The sequence below is a fragment of the Vanessa cardui genome, chromosome 14 (assembly GCF_905220365.1).
Source record: "Vanessa cardui chromosome 14, ilVanCard2.1, whole genome shotgun sequence".
Taxonomy (NCBI): Eukaryota; Metazoa; Arthropoda; class Insecta; order Lepidoptera; family Nymphalidae; genus Vanessa; species Vanessa cardui.
The window spans coordinates 4,065,410-4,081,510 of NC_061136.1; the positions used below are offsets into that span (position 1 = coordinate 4,065,410).

At 37.8% G+C, this 16,101-nt stretch overlaps 1 protein-coding gene across 1 annotated transcript; it reads right to left on the bottom strand.

The window, feature by feature from the left end:
* Positions 1-5,204: 5,204 nt before the first annotated feature.
* LOC124535449 lies at positions 5,205-7,566 on the bottom strand. Its single transcript, XM_047111670.1, has 3 exons — positions 7,389-7,566; positions 6,624-6,704; positions 5,205-5,538 (listed from the first exon to the last, which is right to left on the bottom strand). The coding sequence occupies exons 1-3, from the start codon at positions 7,564-7,566 to the stop codon at positions 5,237-5,239; spliced, it is 561 nt and encodes a 186-aa protein (XP_046967626.1). The 3' UTR covers positions 5,205-5,236.
* Positions 7,567-16,101: the final 8,535 nt, after the last annotated feature.

Sequence of the window (16,101 nt, forward strand, 5' to 3'; positions counted from 1 at the left end):
TATTTTTAAACTTTATAATACATATTTGCATATATTGTAGTGTAATGATAAAAAAGCGTGGAGTTGATACCTGTTGACTTCCAGGCAGGATATATTACAAACATAATATATAATTGTATTTAACTAAAATGAATGTATTTTTTAAATGTTAAAAAAGAGTAACTACTGACTTTCTTGCCTGTTCTTCTCTGTAGAATCTACTTTCCAAACCTGTGGTAGTTTCACTTAATTGTTAAATGAAGATTCAAAAGTGCTTGTAAAAGCTTACATGAATAGAGTTTATTTTGATTTGTAATGTTACGAAAACTTAAGTTAATTTAATATATCGAAATGAGTAATATTTGTCTTGAAGAAAAAAAGAACATTATTCGTCAAATAATTACTTGAGAAAAAACTTGGAATTATTATGGTTGATTATCGAAGGATTTTCAGAGGTGATATTTTATTACATATAAGAAGACAATTATTTATATATGAGAATAATACCTGCTTAATTTAATAAGGCAATATGTTATTTGTAATACATTATATTACATAGATACACCGATTTTATGTGTCTTTCTTACATTCCTTTTTTTTTTTTTTTTTTTTTCTCGCTGGAAAAACGCATTACGCGCTTCCCCCACTTGATGGAAAGTGGGGGGGTGTGTGGGACTCCCCGGAGCCCTGGACGCCGAGTGCGCCCAAGTACGCCGGGTTTACCCACTAAAAAACCAGCGGTACCCTCTGCGTCTTTCGATGGACGCCACGGGATCGCTTACGCATGCTACCGTGACGCCCTGACGGTCGGCCCACCTATGCGGGCCTCTTACACCTAGGGGTGATTCCCGGGGTACTGGGACCCCCCTAGTCCCTGCGGCGCCTATTGAGGCGGTGGGAGAAGGTGCGCGTAGCGCCTTTTCCTCCTTCCCGGTCGTCTTCTGCGGAGCGAGTCAGCGGCGGCACTCTCTTCCCGCTCCCGCTCCGCGGCTTCCTTCTGCGACATGACACTTTCGCAGAAGGAGCGCATCTCCGACCAGCACATCTCGCTACCAAGCATGGCGTTAATGATGCTCGGCAGCGAAAGGTCTCCGCCCATAGTTGCCGCAAGGGTGTGCCTCTGGGGCCCCCACGCAGCACACTCGTACAGGGTGTGGTACGCCGTATCCACTGGCGCACCACACTCGTGGCAGGAGGGTGTCTCCTCCCGCCGCGCTATCCCGTGCAGGTACTTACCGAAGCATCCGTGTCCAGTAAGTACCTGCGTCATTCTGTACGACAGTGTGCCGTGCTTCCTCTCGACCCAGCGACTCAAGTGGGGACGGATCGCCTCCACTGTCGCTAGGCCCGCCGTGGGTGACCCCAGATCTTCCTGCCATCGGACGACCAGGGCTTGCTGGGCTAGAGCCCTGATCCGCCCGATCTCCGCCGACCCTGGACGTTCGCCGCGGTCCCTCGCCTCGACCCGGAACCGGTACACTTCCGCGAGCACCTCAGCCTGGAGCTCCCAGGGCGGATCGCCCGCGAGAAGTGTCGCCGCAGTCCACGACACCGTACGGTAACCTCTGATGCCTCTCACCGCTATGACCCTCTGCGGCTTGCGCAGCAGGGCCCGATTTTTAGTGGTGAGGGCATCTATCCAGATCGGGGCACCGTACAGCGCCATTGACCTCACTACGCCGGAATAGAGACGCCGGCATAGTGACCCCGGCCCCCCCACATTCGGAAGGAGGCGACCAAGAGCGGCGGCGGCGTTGATGAGCCTCGGGCCGAGATGGATAAAATGCTGCCCGAAGCTCCATCGACCGTCCAGGATCAGGCCCAGATACTTCATCTGGGCCTGCACCTTGATCACCGTCCCGTGAACGGTGATACTCGCACCTCGTGGGGGTCCTTTCCGTGGACCGTGGAAGAGGAGGGCCTCCGTTTTGGATATGGAGACCCTCAAGCCCAGCATTTCCATGCGGTCCACGGTGAGAGCCGTTCCGACTTCGGCGAGGCGAGCCGCCTCCCGGAAGTCCCGCCCAATCGCCGTGACGAGGGTGTCGTCAGCGTAACACAACACCCCCATCCCGGGAAGGACGGGAGCCCGCAGGAGCCAGTCGAAACCGACATTCCACAGAATTGGGCCGTGAACCGACCCCTGTGGAACGCCGCAGCTCACTCGATGCCGGATGAGCCTCCCATCGACCCCCGCCCAGAGGATCTCCCTGTCCTGGAGGTACGCCTCCAACAGCCTCCTGAGATAGGACGGCACCTCATGATATCGAAGTGCCTCCCGTATAGTCTCAAAGGGAAGACTGTTGAAGGCGTTAGCCACGTCGAGCGAAACCGCCAAGACGACTTGCCCCTGGGCCACCGCTTCCGTCGTCCGAGTCTTCAGGGCGTCCAAGGCGTCGACCGTCGACCGGCCTGCCCTGAACCCGTACTGAGCCTGCGAGAGACCCGGACCGACCTCCTCGAGGTGCTGAACGAGACGGGCTGCGAGGATCTTCTCGAAGAGTTTTCCAGTCTCGTTCAGCAGCACGATTGGCCTGTATGCCGAAGGGGAATCTAACGGCCGACCTTCCTTCGGCAACAGAACCAATTTCCCTTCTTTCCAAGGCTTCGGAAACTGCCCACTGCACAGACACTCGTCGAACAGCTCCCGAAGCCTTGCACCTAGGTATTCCAGGGCGTCGCATAGAACACGCCCAGGAACCCCGTCCGGACCCGGCGCCGTCTTCTTGGCCTTCAAGCGACCGAGGGCCATCTCCATTTCCCGCTCCGTGATCAATGGTAAAGCCACTGCGTCTTCGGTCACCGAGCTGGGGGCCATCTGTGGAGGGACATGCTCGCCTGGGTGGGGAAAGAGTTCCCCGACCAGGCGCAGAAGGAGTTCCGGCGGCAGCGTCTCGGTGAGAGGGGCGCCTTGGGTGCGGAACTTCCCGCGCACACCGCGGTATGGACGCCCCCACGGGTCTCAATTGAGACCCGCCAGAAGCTCCTCCCTGGCCTCCTCTTTAGCCTTCCTTATCGCCAGCTGCAGATCTTTTTTCAACTGGCGATAAATGTCTAGCAACTGTCCCTCCAGATCCGTGTCGAGGCCGTTGCGCCTTCGACAGCGGACATAGGCCCTCCGCGCCCGGCAGCACGTCGCCCGAAGGTCGGCGATTTCGGGCGACCACCAATAGACCTGCCGGCGCTTTACTCTGCGCCGGGTCCGAGGCATGGCCGCATCACAGATCTTCTTGAGTGAACTGCGCATGCGGCCCGCCAGCTCCTCTGCGTTTGCGCCCTCCCTCCTCCCTGCGGAACCCCACCGCTGCACGATGGCGGCCTCCTTGACCAGCTCTCGATCGACCTGGCCGAGAGACCATCTCGGCAGCGTGGTCGGCACCCTCTGGGGTTCCGCCGGCCTGCGAGAGGTGGAGATCTCGAATCGGATGTAGCGGTGATCCGATAGAGTCTCCGCCTCCTCCTCTACTCTCCAGTTCCGCACTATGCGAGCCACCACAGGGGTGGCGAACGATACGTCCACCACGGAACCCCCCTGTTGGCGAACGCAGGTGTGAACCTGCCCCCTGTTGAGAAGGGAAAGGTTGGAGAGCAGGGCCCACACTTGAACGGCCCTCCCTCGCGGATTCGTAGCGGGGTTGCCCCAGGCACGCGACTTCGCGTTTAAGTCACCGAGAACCAGTGTCGGTTTCGGCGACTGCCTGGCCAACGCAGCTCTGACAAAGCCGAGATATGTCTTGAACTCAGCCAGGCTGCGGTTAGGGGAGAAGTACGTACCGACGATGGCGTACTTCGAGCTACGAGCGAGGCGCTTGAACAGCCAGCAACAGGTGCCGGTGGGGCAGCTGATGGAACCCGCTTAGGTAGGGGTGCAGAAGTCAGCGGTGGAGCCGAATTGACTGCCTGCGCTCGGGACACAGCAATTTGCTGTGCTGATTCCCGCCTCTTATCAGCAGCTAATGGTGGGCGCTGTATTTTAGCCGGAGGAAGGCGTTCCTCCAATTCGCAAATCGGGCGTTGATCATAACGCCTATCGACGATATAATTGAGGCTTTTATATTATCCACCGCCCGAGCATCGTGTGCAGAGCTGGTGGATGCCTCATTGACCACAGCGACCTTGGACCGCAGTCTTTCTTACATTCCTAATTAATATTGTGAATCAAGTTAATGATGATATTCATAATTATAATTTAAATTCAGGTAGATATTGAAACCAAAATTATTATTTATTGAATCAATTTGTATAAATTATATGAAAACTTTTTTTTCAGCTGACAGTTCAGTTAAGCTCTGCTGATATAACTAATATATTAGCACGGTAAGTAAACCATTCCATAATCAGTTGATTAGTAGCCAATCGCAGGATCTAAGATGATTTCCCCTGCGTCCTTAATTACACTACCTCACTTATCATCCAAATTAGAGCGTAATCATACAAATATTATATATTTGGTATCAGGATGATTATTATTCGGTATATATCGGTACATTTTTTATGATTAAATAAATGAATTGTTACTCCAACTGATAAAAAATAGGGTGAAAATTTAATTTTTTATTAGTAAAAAAATAGCTTTAATGATATCTGATATCTAATTTTATGATATCTCTGAGATAAATATAAATGGATTATCATAAACTGTCTACAACAAAAAATGGCTCATGCGCTATCGTATAGTACGACATAACTTAGATATCGCTGCGGCAAATTTAATACAACCGATAACTGCCGATTTATTATACAACCAATAGAAATAACTCCCTATCGCGTCTTTCGACGCTTTTCGTCGCTATAGATTCTCGTGAAATCGACGTGTCAGATGACGAAAATGTTAGGTTATATGATATTACAAGTTATTACGTTTGTGTAAAGATCATATTCACGTAAAAAATAAATATTGACAATTTGGGGTACTTAATTCGGATGTGATCAGTTTTAGTAATTTTGCCGATGCTACATCTAAGTTGTGTCGTATTTTACTTGCTTACGTACTTTTTCATGTACAAGATGTTGTATTGTTTTTTTGATATTGTTATTTTTTACTTTTCAAACACCAAGATGAATTATATCAATTTGAGCACAGATAGTACTTAAGAGCAAATTGCGTGGATAATTGTATTTTTCAAGCAATCTTAAAAAGGCAAAAAATAACTTGAACTTTCCAAAATTATCAAGATTGCTAATTAACGCTGTACAAAAATCTCTAAATAAAACTACACTTTTACTTCGACATTCATTTAATACTTTCTTATTTCGTTTATGTTTCGAATTCAATCGTGTCTCTCTCTGTTCCAAAATACTTGGCGTATAGATCTTTGAACTGTGCGTACGTTTCTTTCACATCAGCAGGCTTATCGTCATCGTTGTTTGAATAGTTATGACCGCAATAGCAGACGTGGTCCTTACCACAGAAGGCAGGCTTGCCTACTTCCATGCATTTCTTGATACACTCCCTGGCTACATCGAGATTAGGACAAAAGTGTGCGATATGATGTCGAACTGAAGGACGATGGGCATAAAAATAATCACTTCTTCCTAGACTTGCGATTGGAATAATATCTATAAAACAAATAGATTTATTGGAAAAACTTAATTAATTATTTTGGAAATATTTGTTTCTGATTTCAATATATTGGTTCACTTTGTATTTGAAATATTCGGACATTGAAGCAGAGGTGCAAAACGTTTATAAAATAACAACAACTGCCTGTAAATTCCCACTGCTGGGCTAAAGGCCTTCTCTCCCTTTGAAGAGAAGGTTTGGAACATATTCCACCTCGCTGTTCCAATGCGGGTTGGTGGAATACACATGTGGCAGAATTTCAATGAAATTTGTCACATGCAGGTTTCCTCACGATGTTTTCCTTGACCGCTGAGCACGAGATGAATTATAAAGACACATTAAGCACATGAATCAGCGGTACTTGCCTGGGTTTGAACCCGTAATCATCGGTTAAGATGCACGTGTTCTAACCACTGAGCCATCTCGACTCTATGAAATAGGACACTTGTAATTGTCTCTACTTGTGATAGTAGGTTCACTTATTGCCCAGGCTTAAAGGGGTAATATTGCTAACGTTCTTGACAGCATTCCGCGCGGTCATAATTGATACTTTAGCCTTTATTAATACCAGTACTCATTTCGTTACGGCGTATGAATCTATATTATTTATTTTATATAAATGTGAAAGCAACTCTATCTGTCTGTCACTCTTTCACAAATACCGTGGAACCGAATATGATAAAATATGGCATAAATTAAACTTGATCTCCAAGAAAGGATATAGGCTCCTGTTTTTAGCTAACACATGATAACCAACACCAAAACCAACCCTACTGGCGTCTACTAGTTTTTTAAAAAAACTATGTCTGAAGAACTATAAGTTGGGTATTAATATTGAAAGTACTACTAAGTCGCTAATGGTGGTTGACTGTCGAATTTCATTCACAAATAAATCGTAAATTTGCATTAACATTAATCCAGGGACATTCCTCAAAAATACTTATTTTGAATTAAGAATATTTTGATAAGTGAAAACGAAATGTCAAAACACAAAACAAAAGAAAAACTATAAATGAAATATGTCAATGAACTCTCGAAAATAAAAGAAGAATTTATATTAGAAGTATATATAGCTATTTACGTATTTCATCGCTGTCAATATAATTCACATCTTCGTCTTGTCTTCCATTTGGTCTTGTTTCATCAACTTCATGTTGAAGAGCTAAAATAAAACAATAATTTCATAACGGAAAGGTTCTATTATGTTATTTTGTTTCTATAATACTTTTGGTTGTGCTTTCAGTTATGTATGTATGATTGGATACTTTGTTTTCATTAAAATAATTTTGTAATGTATGTGTACAACTTCTTGTAATTCACCATAAGACTTACGAGAGAAAATATTTGTCATATGAATAACAAATATTCTTTCTTGTACATCCTAAGGTTGGCTGGTAGATAATGCAGTAGCATTAAGCCCGCATTTTGTTAATACTTTTGTATTGTACAATAAAGCACTAAAATAAAATAAAATAAATAAGAATGGAGTAAATATTTTATTGTGATCTTATTTATGTGACTTAATAAAAGTGAAATAGCATTTTCTGTATCGCTTATCTCAACATAGTTTTGTCTGTTTAATTTAATGTCATGATCTTCGGTGGTTAAATAATCATAAAAACATGTAATAATATAAAAAAACTTAACCTTGTACATCCACCAAGTCAAATTACTAAAGATTTGGGTAGCTTCTGCCCACCAGTAGAATATTTACATTGTGATACTAACATTACAGTGTCTGATGTTATGACAAATTTAATGTAAATATATTTTCAAAAGACAGAGTCCAACGACAACTCATTAAAGCGACTATTAAAAGCAGGACAATTATTTTAATAATTCTCACCATCGTCCTTTGCTCCTGCAAGTGTAAGAGAAAGACAATAGCAATCTCCATTTAAACAAACGGCCGCCTGCAAGCCGCATTTTATCTGGCAATAAAATTGGTGTGCAAGATTTTTGCATGTCACTTCAGTTGAACGCAATGCGGGATTGTAGTCATAATCGTCATCTACTGAAAACATAAATAGGTCTTTATACAAATTTAATGACAGTGAAGTAAATGTCTGAATCGATTTTTAAATATATCATCATATTTAAAAGAAGCGAGTTGACGTAATTTTTGAGAATCAATTAAATCTGTTAAAAGAAATGATACACACATATCTTCAAATGTTAAACGTGTATATAAATGGTTAGTGAACAATAGGGATATGATTTTTATCACTAGATTTTTTTATCCTTATAAAATTACTATGAGATTGAGGAACAATTTTAAAGGTTATAATAAAAATATATTTTTTAGGATGTACATTCTTACGCTCTTTGAGAGTGTACTTCTAACCTACATAGTTAATTGTAAAAGATAATTTATAATATAAGAACCTGAGTTTAAAATTAATCGTCAATGAGTGAAGATATATGATTTTTTTTAAGTAAAATAAAAGTTAACAAACTACGACGAAGTATACTTTTAACGAGCATATAAGCACACGCACCTTTTTTGTTTAATAATTAATTCTTAAATGGTAGTCCATTTATAGTTACAACAATTTCTATTATTATTAGTAATCAATCAAAATTAGAATAAACTTTATTCAAGTAGGCTTTTACACGCACTTTTGAATCGTTATTTTACAATTAAGTGAAGCTACCGCCGGTTCGGAAAGTAGATTTTACCGAGAAGAACCGGCAAGAAACTCAGTAGTTACTCTTTTTCAACATTTTAAAGGATGATTAATATTTACGATAATGATACTTAACCCTAGTGTATGTTGAGTAAACAGGCCTTTCTTCCAAGTAAAGTAATTTTGAGAGTTCTACGAAATATAAATAAAAAGTATTATTGGACTTTTTATGATAAGGAATCATCCAATGACAAGCGGTTCTACAAAACCCCTAACCCCTACTAGAAGTATTTTTAGTATATTTTATATGTCTATCGAAAATAAAATCAGGAAATTGAAAAAATTAATTAAACTAAGATAGCAATTTTACTTTGACAGACGTTATTAAAATATACTCATAAATAATAACTATAACCAACTCACATTACAATAAACACCAAAAATAAAATACAATAAATAAATAAAAAATCAAGTGACACATAAAAAAATGTAAATCGTTCTTATTTCAGTCGATTATTTTCATGATAAAAAAACAAAATATCAAAAGTAAAAAATGTATACTTGGTCTTTATTTTTTACTAAAATTTACTAAATTAATTAATACAAATAATATTTTTTTAAGAACTCACCACAAAAAACTACTTTTAAAAACAATAAATTAAAGATGATTATGTAGTTTTTAACAGACATTTCCTATCAAAGTAACGAAACGAAATGAAATTTAGACAAACTATCAAAGTAACCCATCGCCTTTATAATCGGAGAGTAATCAATTTCACTCATCAACCATTAAAGACTAAACTTAATTAGTTTGAAACATTAATCGTATTGAATTTTAAATCATTTCAAATTCGCAATTATCATTTCAATTATTGAAACTTTATTCATCAATCAATCAAAAATAATATGATTATTATGTCCAATTAGCTAATTTTGGATAAGATGTTTCTCAAGACACACTGGCGAACTTCGCGTGACGTATACTTCACAATCACACAATCCCTCATAATGAAATGAGACAGCATATTCAAGACGACCGGAAACAATTGTAAAAACAAAAAAAAATTTAACAGAAAAATCGAAAACATCTTAATAGTAACCCGAGCTTCGAACCTATGTACGAAAGACCCAAGCATCCGCGTTCTTATAGCCAAACCAATATAAATAACAACAACAACAGCCTGTAAATTCCTACTGCTGGGCTAAAGGCCTCCTCTCCCTTTGAAGAGATGGTTTGGAACATATTCCACCACGCTGTTTCATTGCGGGTTGGTGGAATTCACATGTGGCAGAATTTTTATGAAATTTATCACATGCAGGTTTCCTCACGATGTTTACCTTCACCGCTGAGCACGGTCATTCATCAGCGGTGCTTGCCTGTTTCAAATGTTTTATCGAACTAATATTATAGTTGATTCGAAATCGAATGAAAGTCGATTACATTTTCGTCCAATATTTGAGTTCTCTTCGCCGTTCATTCCGTTTCGTTCACTCGTTATCCATCCTTAGTTCCTTGTTAACTAAATTGATGTGGATTTACTCATTCACTTAAGCGTGTTCAGCTTTGAGCCAAGTTAAAGTTGTAATGTTTTTATATAAAATCTATGTTTCTATTAGCTATTATAAACTCACAATTTATACCAATGAGTTCTAGAAACTGACATCAAACAATGCTGAGTTAAGTCCAATTACAAGCAAGTCTTAACGAGTCCCGAGTGGCCAAAACTTCATTCTCCTACTTATAGAAAGTGAAGCATTTCTTCTGTGTAGCATTTCTTGTCTAAAGAAGAGAGACCAAGTGGTATAAATCATAAGAAATTTATTTTTATTCAATCTAAGGTTAAAGTTTTCTTGTATTTAAATTATTAGCGATACAATATAAATACTCACGACTAATGAAAGTTTTTCATCTTATTTTGATTTTTGAAATGTATGCTTCAATTACTTTGACACATTTCTTCAATAATTGTCAATCAAAGAGGTGAATGTAAGTAGTAAGGTGTAGCCTTTAAATGTTTTATAGCTAGATTAAGGTGCCATATTTTTAAAAAGAAGATTTTGAGCTCTATATTGTAGAAGTACAACGTTAATACAATCTTTATTATATACGGAAAACCTTATTGTGATAATTTCACTACAAAGTTTCTTATTACAAAACAAGAAATGAAATAAAACACAGCGATAACCTAAGGCCAATATAGGCTTATTATATAAATGTATCTTTATCGGAATATAATTAAAAAAATATATGCTTAAAAGGTTTTTAATTATAGTTAGTAACATATTTTGTTTAGTAATATATTAATTCTAAAATAACATAAACTTGCTTTCTGGCAGATTTTAATCGAAAATATGACCTAATCTGAAAATATTTTAATTTGATTGTTACAATTTTAAAATAATGTAAAAATGATGACGTCACAACTAAAGTTGAAGTCGCTTCAGCCTATCATTTAGTCCAAACAAAAAACCAACGATCTTAATGAACTCTCTGCAAACTGTTCCAAAACTTTCCAACTAGTCCACTAGACTTGAACATTAAGAACCTTCGAAATTTTTTTACAAATAACTACGGTAAAGTTTTTGAATTAACGGGATAAGTTCGAGAAACTTGGATTCTCAGACTTTAATAAAATAATTATTCCAATAGCTCAAAAAGTTTACAAATGAAATTAACAGATTATCTGTTTTCTTATATATATGTGTATATTTATTATACAAATTTTCTTACCTCCACAGAAGTTGGAAGATATGTTAATGATATTATTAAAGCAACAGAAATAAATTATCGGAGTGAATTTTTTTTTGACGTTGGAACCCAAAATTTTAAGTCTTTCCCTGTGGTCACACTGGCTTACTCACTCAGCCAGCTAGAACACAACAATACTAAGTATTGCTGTATGGCGGTGGCATATGTGGTGGTTCCAATCCAGTCAGGCTCACAAAGTTGCATCAATAAAAGTTACCACCATGTGAAACTATAACGGTTTTTTTTAATATACACGACAAAACAGGTTCTAAGGAGACCAAACTAATTATCACATTTGACATTTATTATTTATTATTTATTATTTATTATTTATTATTTATATACAGACAGTAATAAGTGCTTCAATAATACGAAGCTTATAAAACATTTTTACATCTATTCAACGTGAAATAAATTTTAATTTACAAAATCGTGTCTAATTACTTAACATAACTGTGTTTTAAGGTTGGTTACACCTGTTGATAATTCAGAGAGGGCCTAAAATATTGCGATCCGCGCCGCCCTTCCTTTCATAATAAGTCTTTGTTAAGGCTCAGCTGAATCAAGCAAATGAAAACAATTTACTTAATATTTTTATCAAGCTTACTCTAAGAGCGTAAACAAAGTAAATGATTTTTACTTTTTTTTTAATTAATCAAAAGAAGGTAACACGTGATTGGCTTATTGATATTTACGCTATATATTTTGTTTAAATATTCATGCATTGTTATTTTGATTCTTATTTAAGATCGAAGCCATCTCTGGTACCTGTATATAGAGGCGATTAATATCTAACTTCACAATGAATAAGTAATGTGACGTTTATTATAAATTGCGACGTCATTCGTATCTACGTCGTTGTTAAATAGGAGATTGATAAAACTAAAAAAATGTAAGTAGTGTTTTTTAACAAGTCACAAAATTTAAACCACAATTTACCTTTCAATTAACTCAAATATAAAAACACAACATTAAATTTCATATACATAATCCTTATTACTTGCTGGTACGGAACCCTTCATGGTCGAGTCCAACTCGGACTTGGCCGCTTTTTTGTGATAATTATTGTACTTTACTTGGTGGTAGGGCTTTGTGCAAGCCCGTCTGGGTAGGTACCACCTACTCATCAGTTATTCTACCGCCATATAACAGTACTCAGTATTGTTGTGCTCCGGTTTGAAGGGTGAGTGAGCCAGTGTAACTACAGGCACAAGGGACATAACATCTTAGTTCCCAAGGTTGGTGGCACATTGACGATGTAAGGAATAGTTAATATTTCTTACAGCATCATTGTCTACGGGTGATGGCGACCACTTACCATCAGGTGGCCCATATGCTCGTCCGCCAACCTATACCATAAAAAAAGTAATTAATAGTCAATATCACATATTGAAATCTGATTTTTCACGCTCGAGTAATGAGTTTCGAGATTTCCAGAATATACCAGACGATCAAAGACTAAACTAGAAATATTGCTTTAATATATTCCTTTGATTTTCAATTACAGATTTATATTATTTAAATATAAAAGTATATTAATAGTAATATAAATTAAGGTTGTGACTACAGTTGCTGAAAGTTAGAATAAAGTAAATGAAGAGCCTCCCAACTTTAATCCAGGCCGTACCGGTGTTTAACAAAGTCGGTCCGAGCGAGTTTTAAAATAATGTTGCTGTTTAAAATTGTTCGTAAAATTTTCTAGCTGTTTTAATAATTTAAATTCCGTTTTGATTTCGTTATTTAAATCAAAGTATCTTAATTTATAAATATGTACAGGTATTTTGTAGCTAGTTGAAACCGGGACTTCATAGCTTACATTTAAAAAAAAAAACGTCGGACTAGTTATTTTTTAAATTAATTATTTTGAATACTCACCCAATTTTTTTTTTAACTGTCTAAGATTTTGAGCAGAGGAAGGGTACGACCGAAGAAACGATTGGATAGATGGATTGTGTGAAAGACGATATGTCAGGAAGAATGTAACCTGTGAGATGACGTCAGACAGAAATATGAAGAAGGCATGCTGTTCCGACCCCAAATAAAAATGAGATTAGGGCAAGAGGATGAATGATGATCTAAGAAATCAAGATTATTTAATTATAAATTATTGTCACCTACTACAGCTATTTATAGTAAAAAACGATATGTTGAGTCATAATCTAATATTAGAGATTAAACTCAGGCAAACGCCATAGTTTTCACTTGCTTCATTTCGTGTATCTCGTTCGCCAGTAAAAGAAAACTAATAAAAAACCTGCACATTTACGATGACAATTCTACCAAATGTGTTTCCACCAATATACTTTGGAGTGAGGTGGAAGAATAAACTTAAAATCATCTCTGGGTAGATACCACGCACTCGTCATATATTCTACCACAAAGCAGTAATACTTGATTTTGTTGTGTGCCGGTTTGAAGGTGAGTAAGGTGTACCACAGACACAAGGGACATAACATCTTAGTATCCATTTCTTACTTTGCCAGTGTCTATGGGGGCTCATGCTTACCAAAATTATAAACAAAAATAAATGATTTTCATATTTTAATAACATAGCATCTCAACAGAAATATTCTCATATAGAAACAGGATCGTATAGTTTAATTTTACATAAATAAACAGCTTCTCCTTAACGTAAAAAAAACCTTTATTAAAGAAGTCTTCTCTCAAAGAAATTATGTTTTCATAAAGCTAAAGAAAAATGCCTTTGTTTAGTCAAAGAGAGGTTTAATTTACTGCAGGTTGAGAACTAGGAGCTGAGATTAAATATCACGCGATTAAAATGAAATTGTATGTTCGCTATGGTAATAATTAAATGAAGTCAATAAAAACTGATTTTCAAACTATTACTTTATTTATTGATAAACTTTATTTCACATATAAATAAAATTGTTCATAAACATGTACGTAAGTAGCATTAGATATAAAACAAATACTTAATTATTATTTGGATCGTATGTGGTTTTACATTACACGTAAATTTATGATAAATTTGCTTTATTAAGGTTTGGCACTCACCCGCATTGGAACAGCGTGGTGAAATGTGTTCCAATTCTTTTGCCTCAAAGAGAGAGGAAGCTTTAGCTTAGCGGTGGGAAATTAACAGGCTGTTGTTGCATTTACATCTTTCACATTATTTAAAAGTTATAAATATAAGCGTAACTGAAAGTAGATGGAAGTGTTGCATTCATTAATTGTTAACAATATTTAATTTAAAATCACGTCTTAAAATATCTAAGAAAGTTCGAGACTACCATTAATGATTTATCATAACATCTCTTGTCATTTAATGAAGTTTTAATTAATGATGACCTAGTTATTGTCGCCAAACATGAAGAGTCTTTCGTTGAATTGTTAAAAGGTTGTTTATTTATTTTGTTATAATTTGTCTCCACAGACTTATTTCGTTATAGTTGCTAATAGTAATTTGAACTGATATTTTAATGCGACAGATCAAAAATATATATATAATTTTCAGATATAATATAGATTATATGTTTTGAAATTTATTTGGTATATAAATATTTTTATATTACAATACGTCTACAAAACTATTAATGTATTACCTGTGCGTACATGGGTTATTCTACTAAAGAGTAATAGCGTATGGCGAATTAGTTTGAGTTTTACTCCATATAACTTACACATTTGTTCATGGATTTTTTCTCAAGTGTGGGTAACCACACATATTTACACAAATGCACTTTCACTATCCGAACGACAATTAATTGATTTGCACGGGAGCTACTAAGAATAACATTCATAGAATCGAGGTACTTATTAAACCTTGTAAAATTAAGTGTCCTCAGACTTATTTAAAACAAAGCAACAAAACAACAACAGCCTGTAAATTTCCCACTGCTGGGCTAAGGCCTCCTCTCCCTTTGAGGAGAAGGTTTGGAACATATTCCACCACGCTGTTCCAATGCTGGTTGGTAGAATACACATGTGGCAGAATTGCTATGAAATTTGCCACATGCCTCACGGTGTCCTTCACCGCCGAGGTGAATTATAAACAGAAATTAAGCACATGAAAATTCAGTGGTGCTTGCCTCGGTTTTAACCCGCAATCTTGGTTTAAGATGCACGCTCTTAAATATATATTGTGTTCTATACCATGCTGTCAACGTTTATTTCATATACATTATTAATGTCTATTTTCCAATACGGCTTAGCCAAATGTATCAAGATCAAACGGGTTGTATACTCATCATTAAGTGTTCCGTATTGAGTAATTCAATAACTATGAATTCCAATTGACGCTCTAACCTCATAGAGATAGCATCGCTCAAACTGCTCCGAAATACCTCGAACATTATACAGGAGACTAGCGTCCCATCCCGGCTTCGTAAGGGGACATAAGATTTTTATTTATATTTTTTATTGCTTTTTCCGACACGTTTAACATTTATCTTTCTATTTCAACTTATTTACACAAAAACCTCAATAAAATATATACCTAAACCTTCCTTATAATACGTTCTATCTATTAGTGAAAACCGCATGAAAATCCGTCCAGTAGTTTTGGAGTTTATAGCGAAAATACAGACAGACAGACAGACGCAGCCGGGAGATTTTGTTTTATAATATGTTGTAATAATATACCGTTCTCACTCTCACCATGAATATAATTGAATTAGCATTAAAATCATATTATCGTCATATCAAAGGGAAGTAAATCACGACACAGCGATTCGTCTATAATGAACCGACGGAAGTTAAATAAAAGTTAGCTTAACTTATTGTTCGCAAAATAAATACACAAGTTGGGTATTCAATGAATTGCTAAGTAAACGTAGGAAGTTTCGTAAAGTAATTAAGAGAGAAGTAATTTTGGAGTTTACACCTCTTGCCGTTGTTGATACCGTTCGTTGGTAGTTCACACTTCTGCGACAAAACGAGGCGTAATTTATTTCGATGGAATCAACAAAAGTGTGTATTTTTCTTCTAAGATCCAATATAATCCGGATGTAATGTGGTCGACGAAAAGTTCATGTATTGTGGACGGAAAAAGTTCGTATATTGTGATCGAAAAACACCTCGAGAAGGCGTGCTAGTCTCGACTCTTATTCGGCCATGTTTGAGTTGACTTACGCAGTGAAGCAATGTCATCGAATAACCTTCAAACGTTTTGAGACAAGTAGCCTTTTCCGGCTGTGTGATAACAATTTTTACTTTACTTTTTT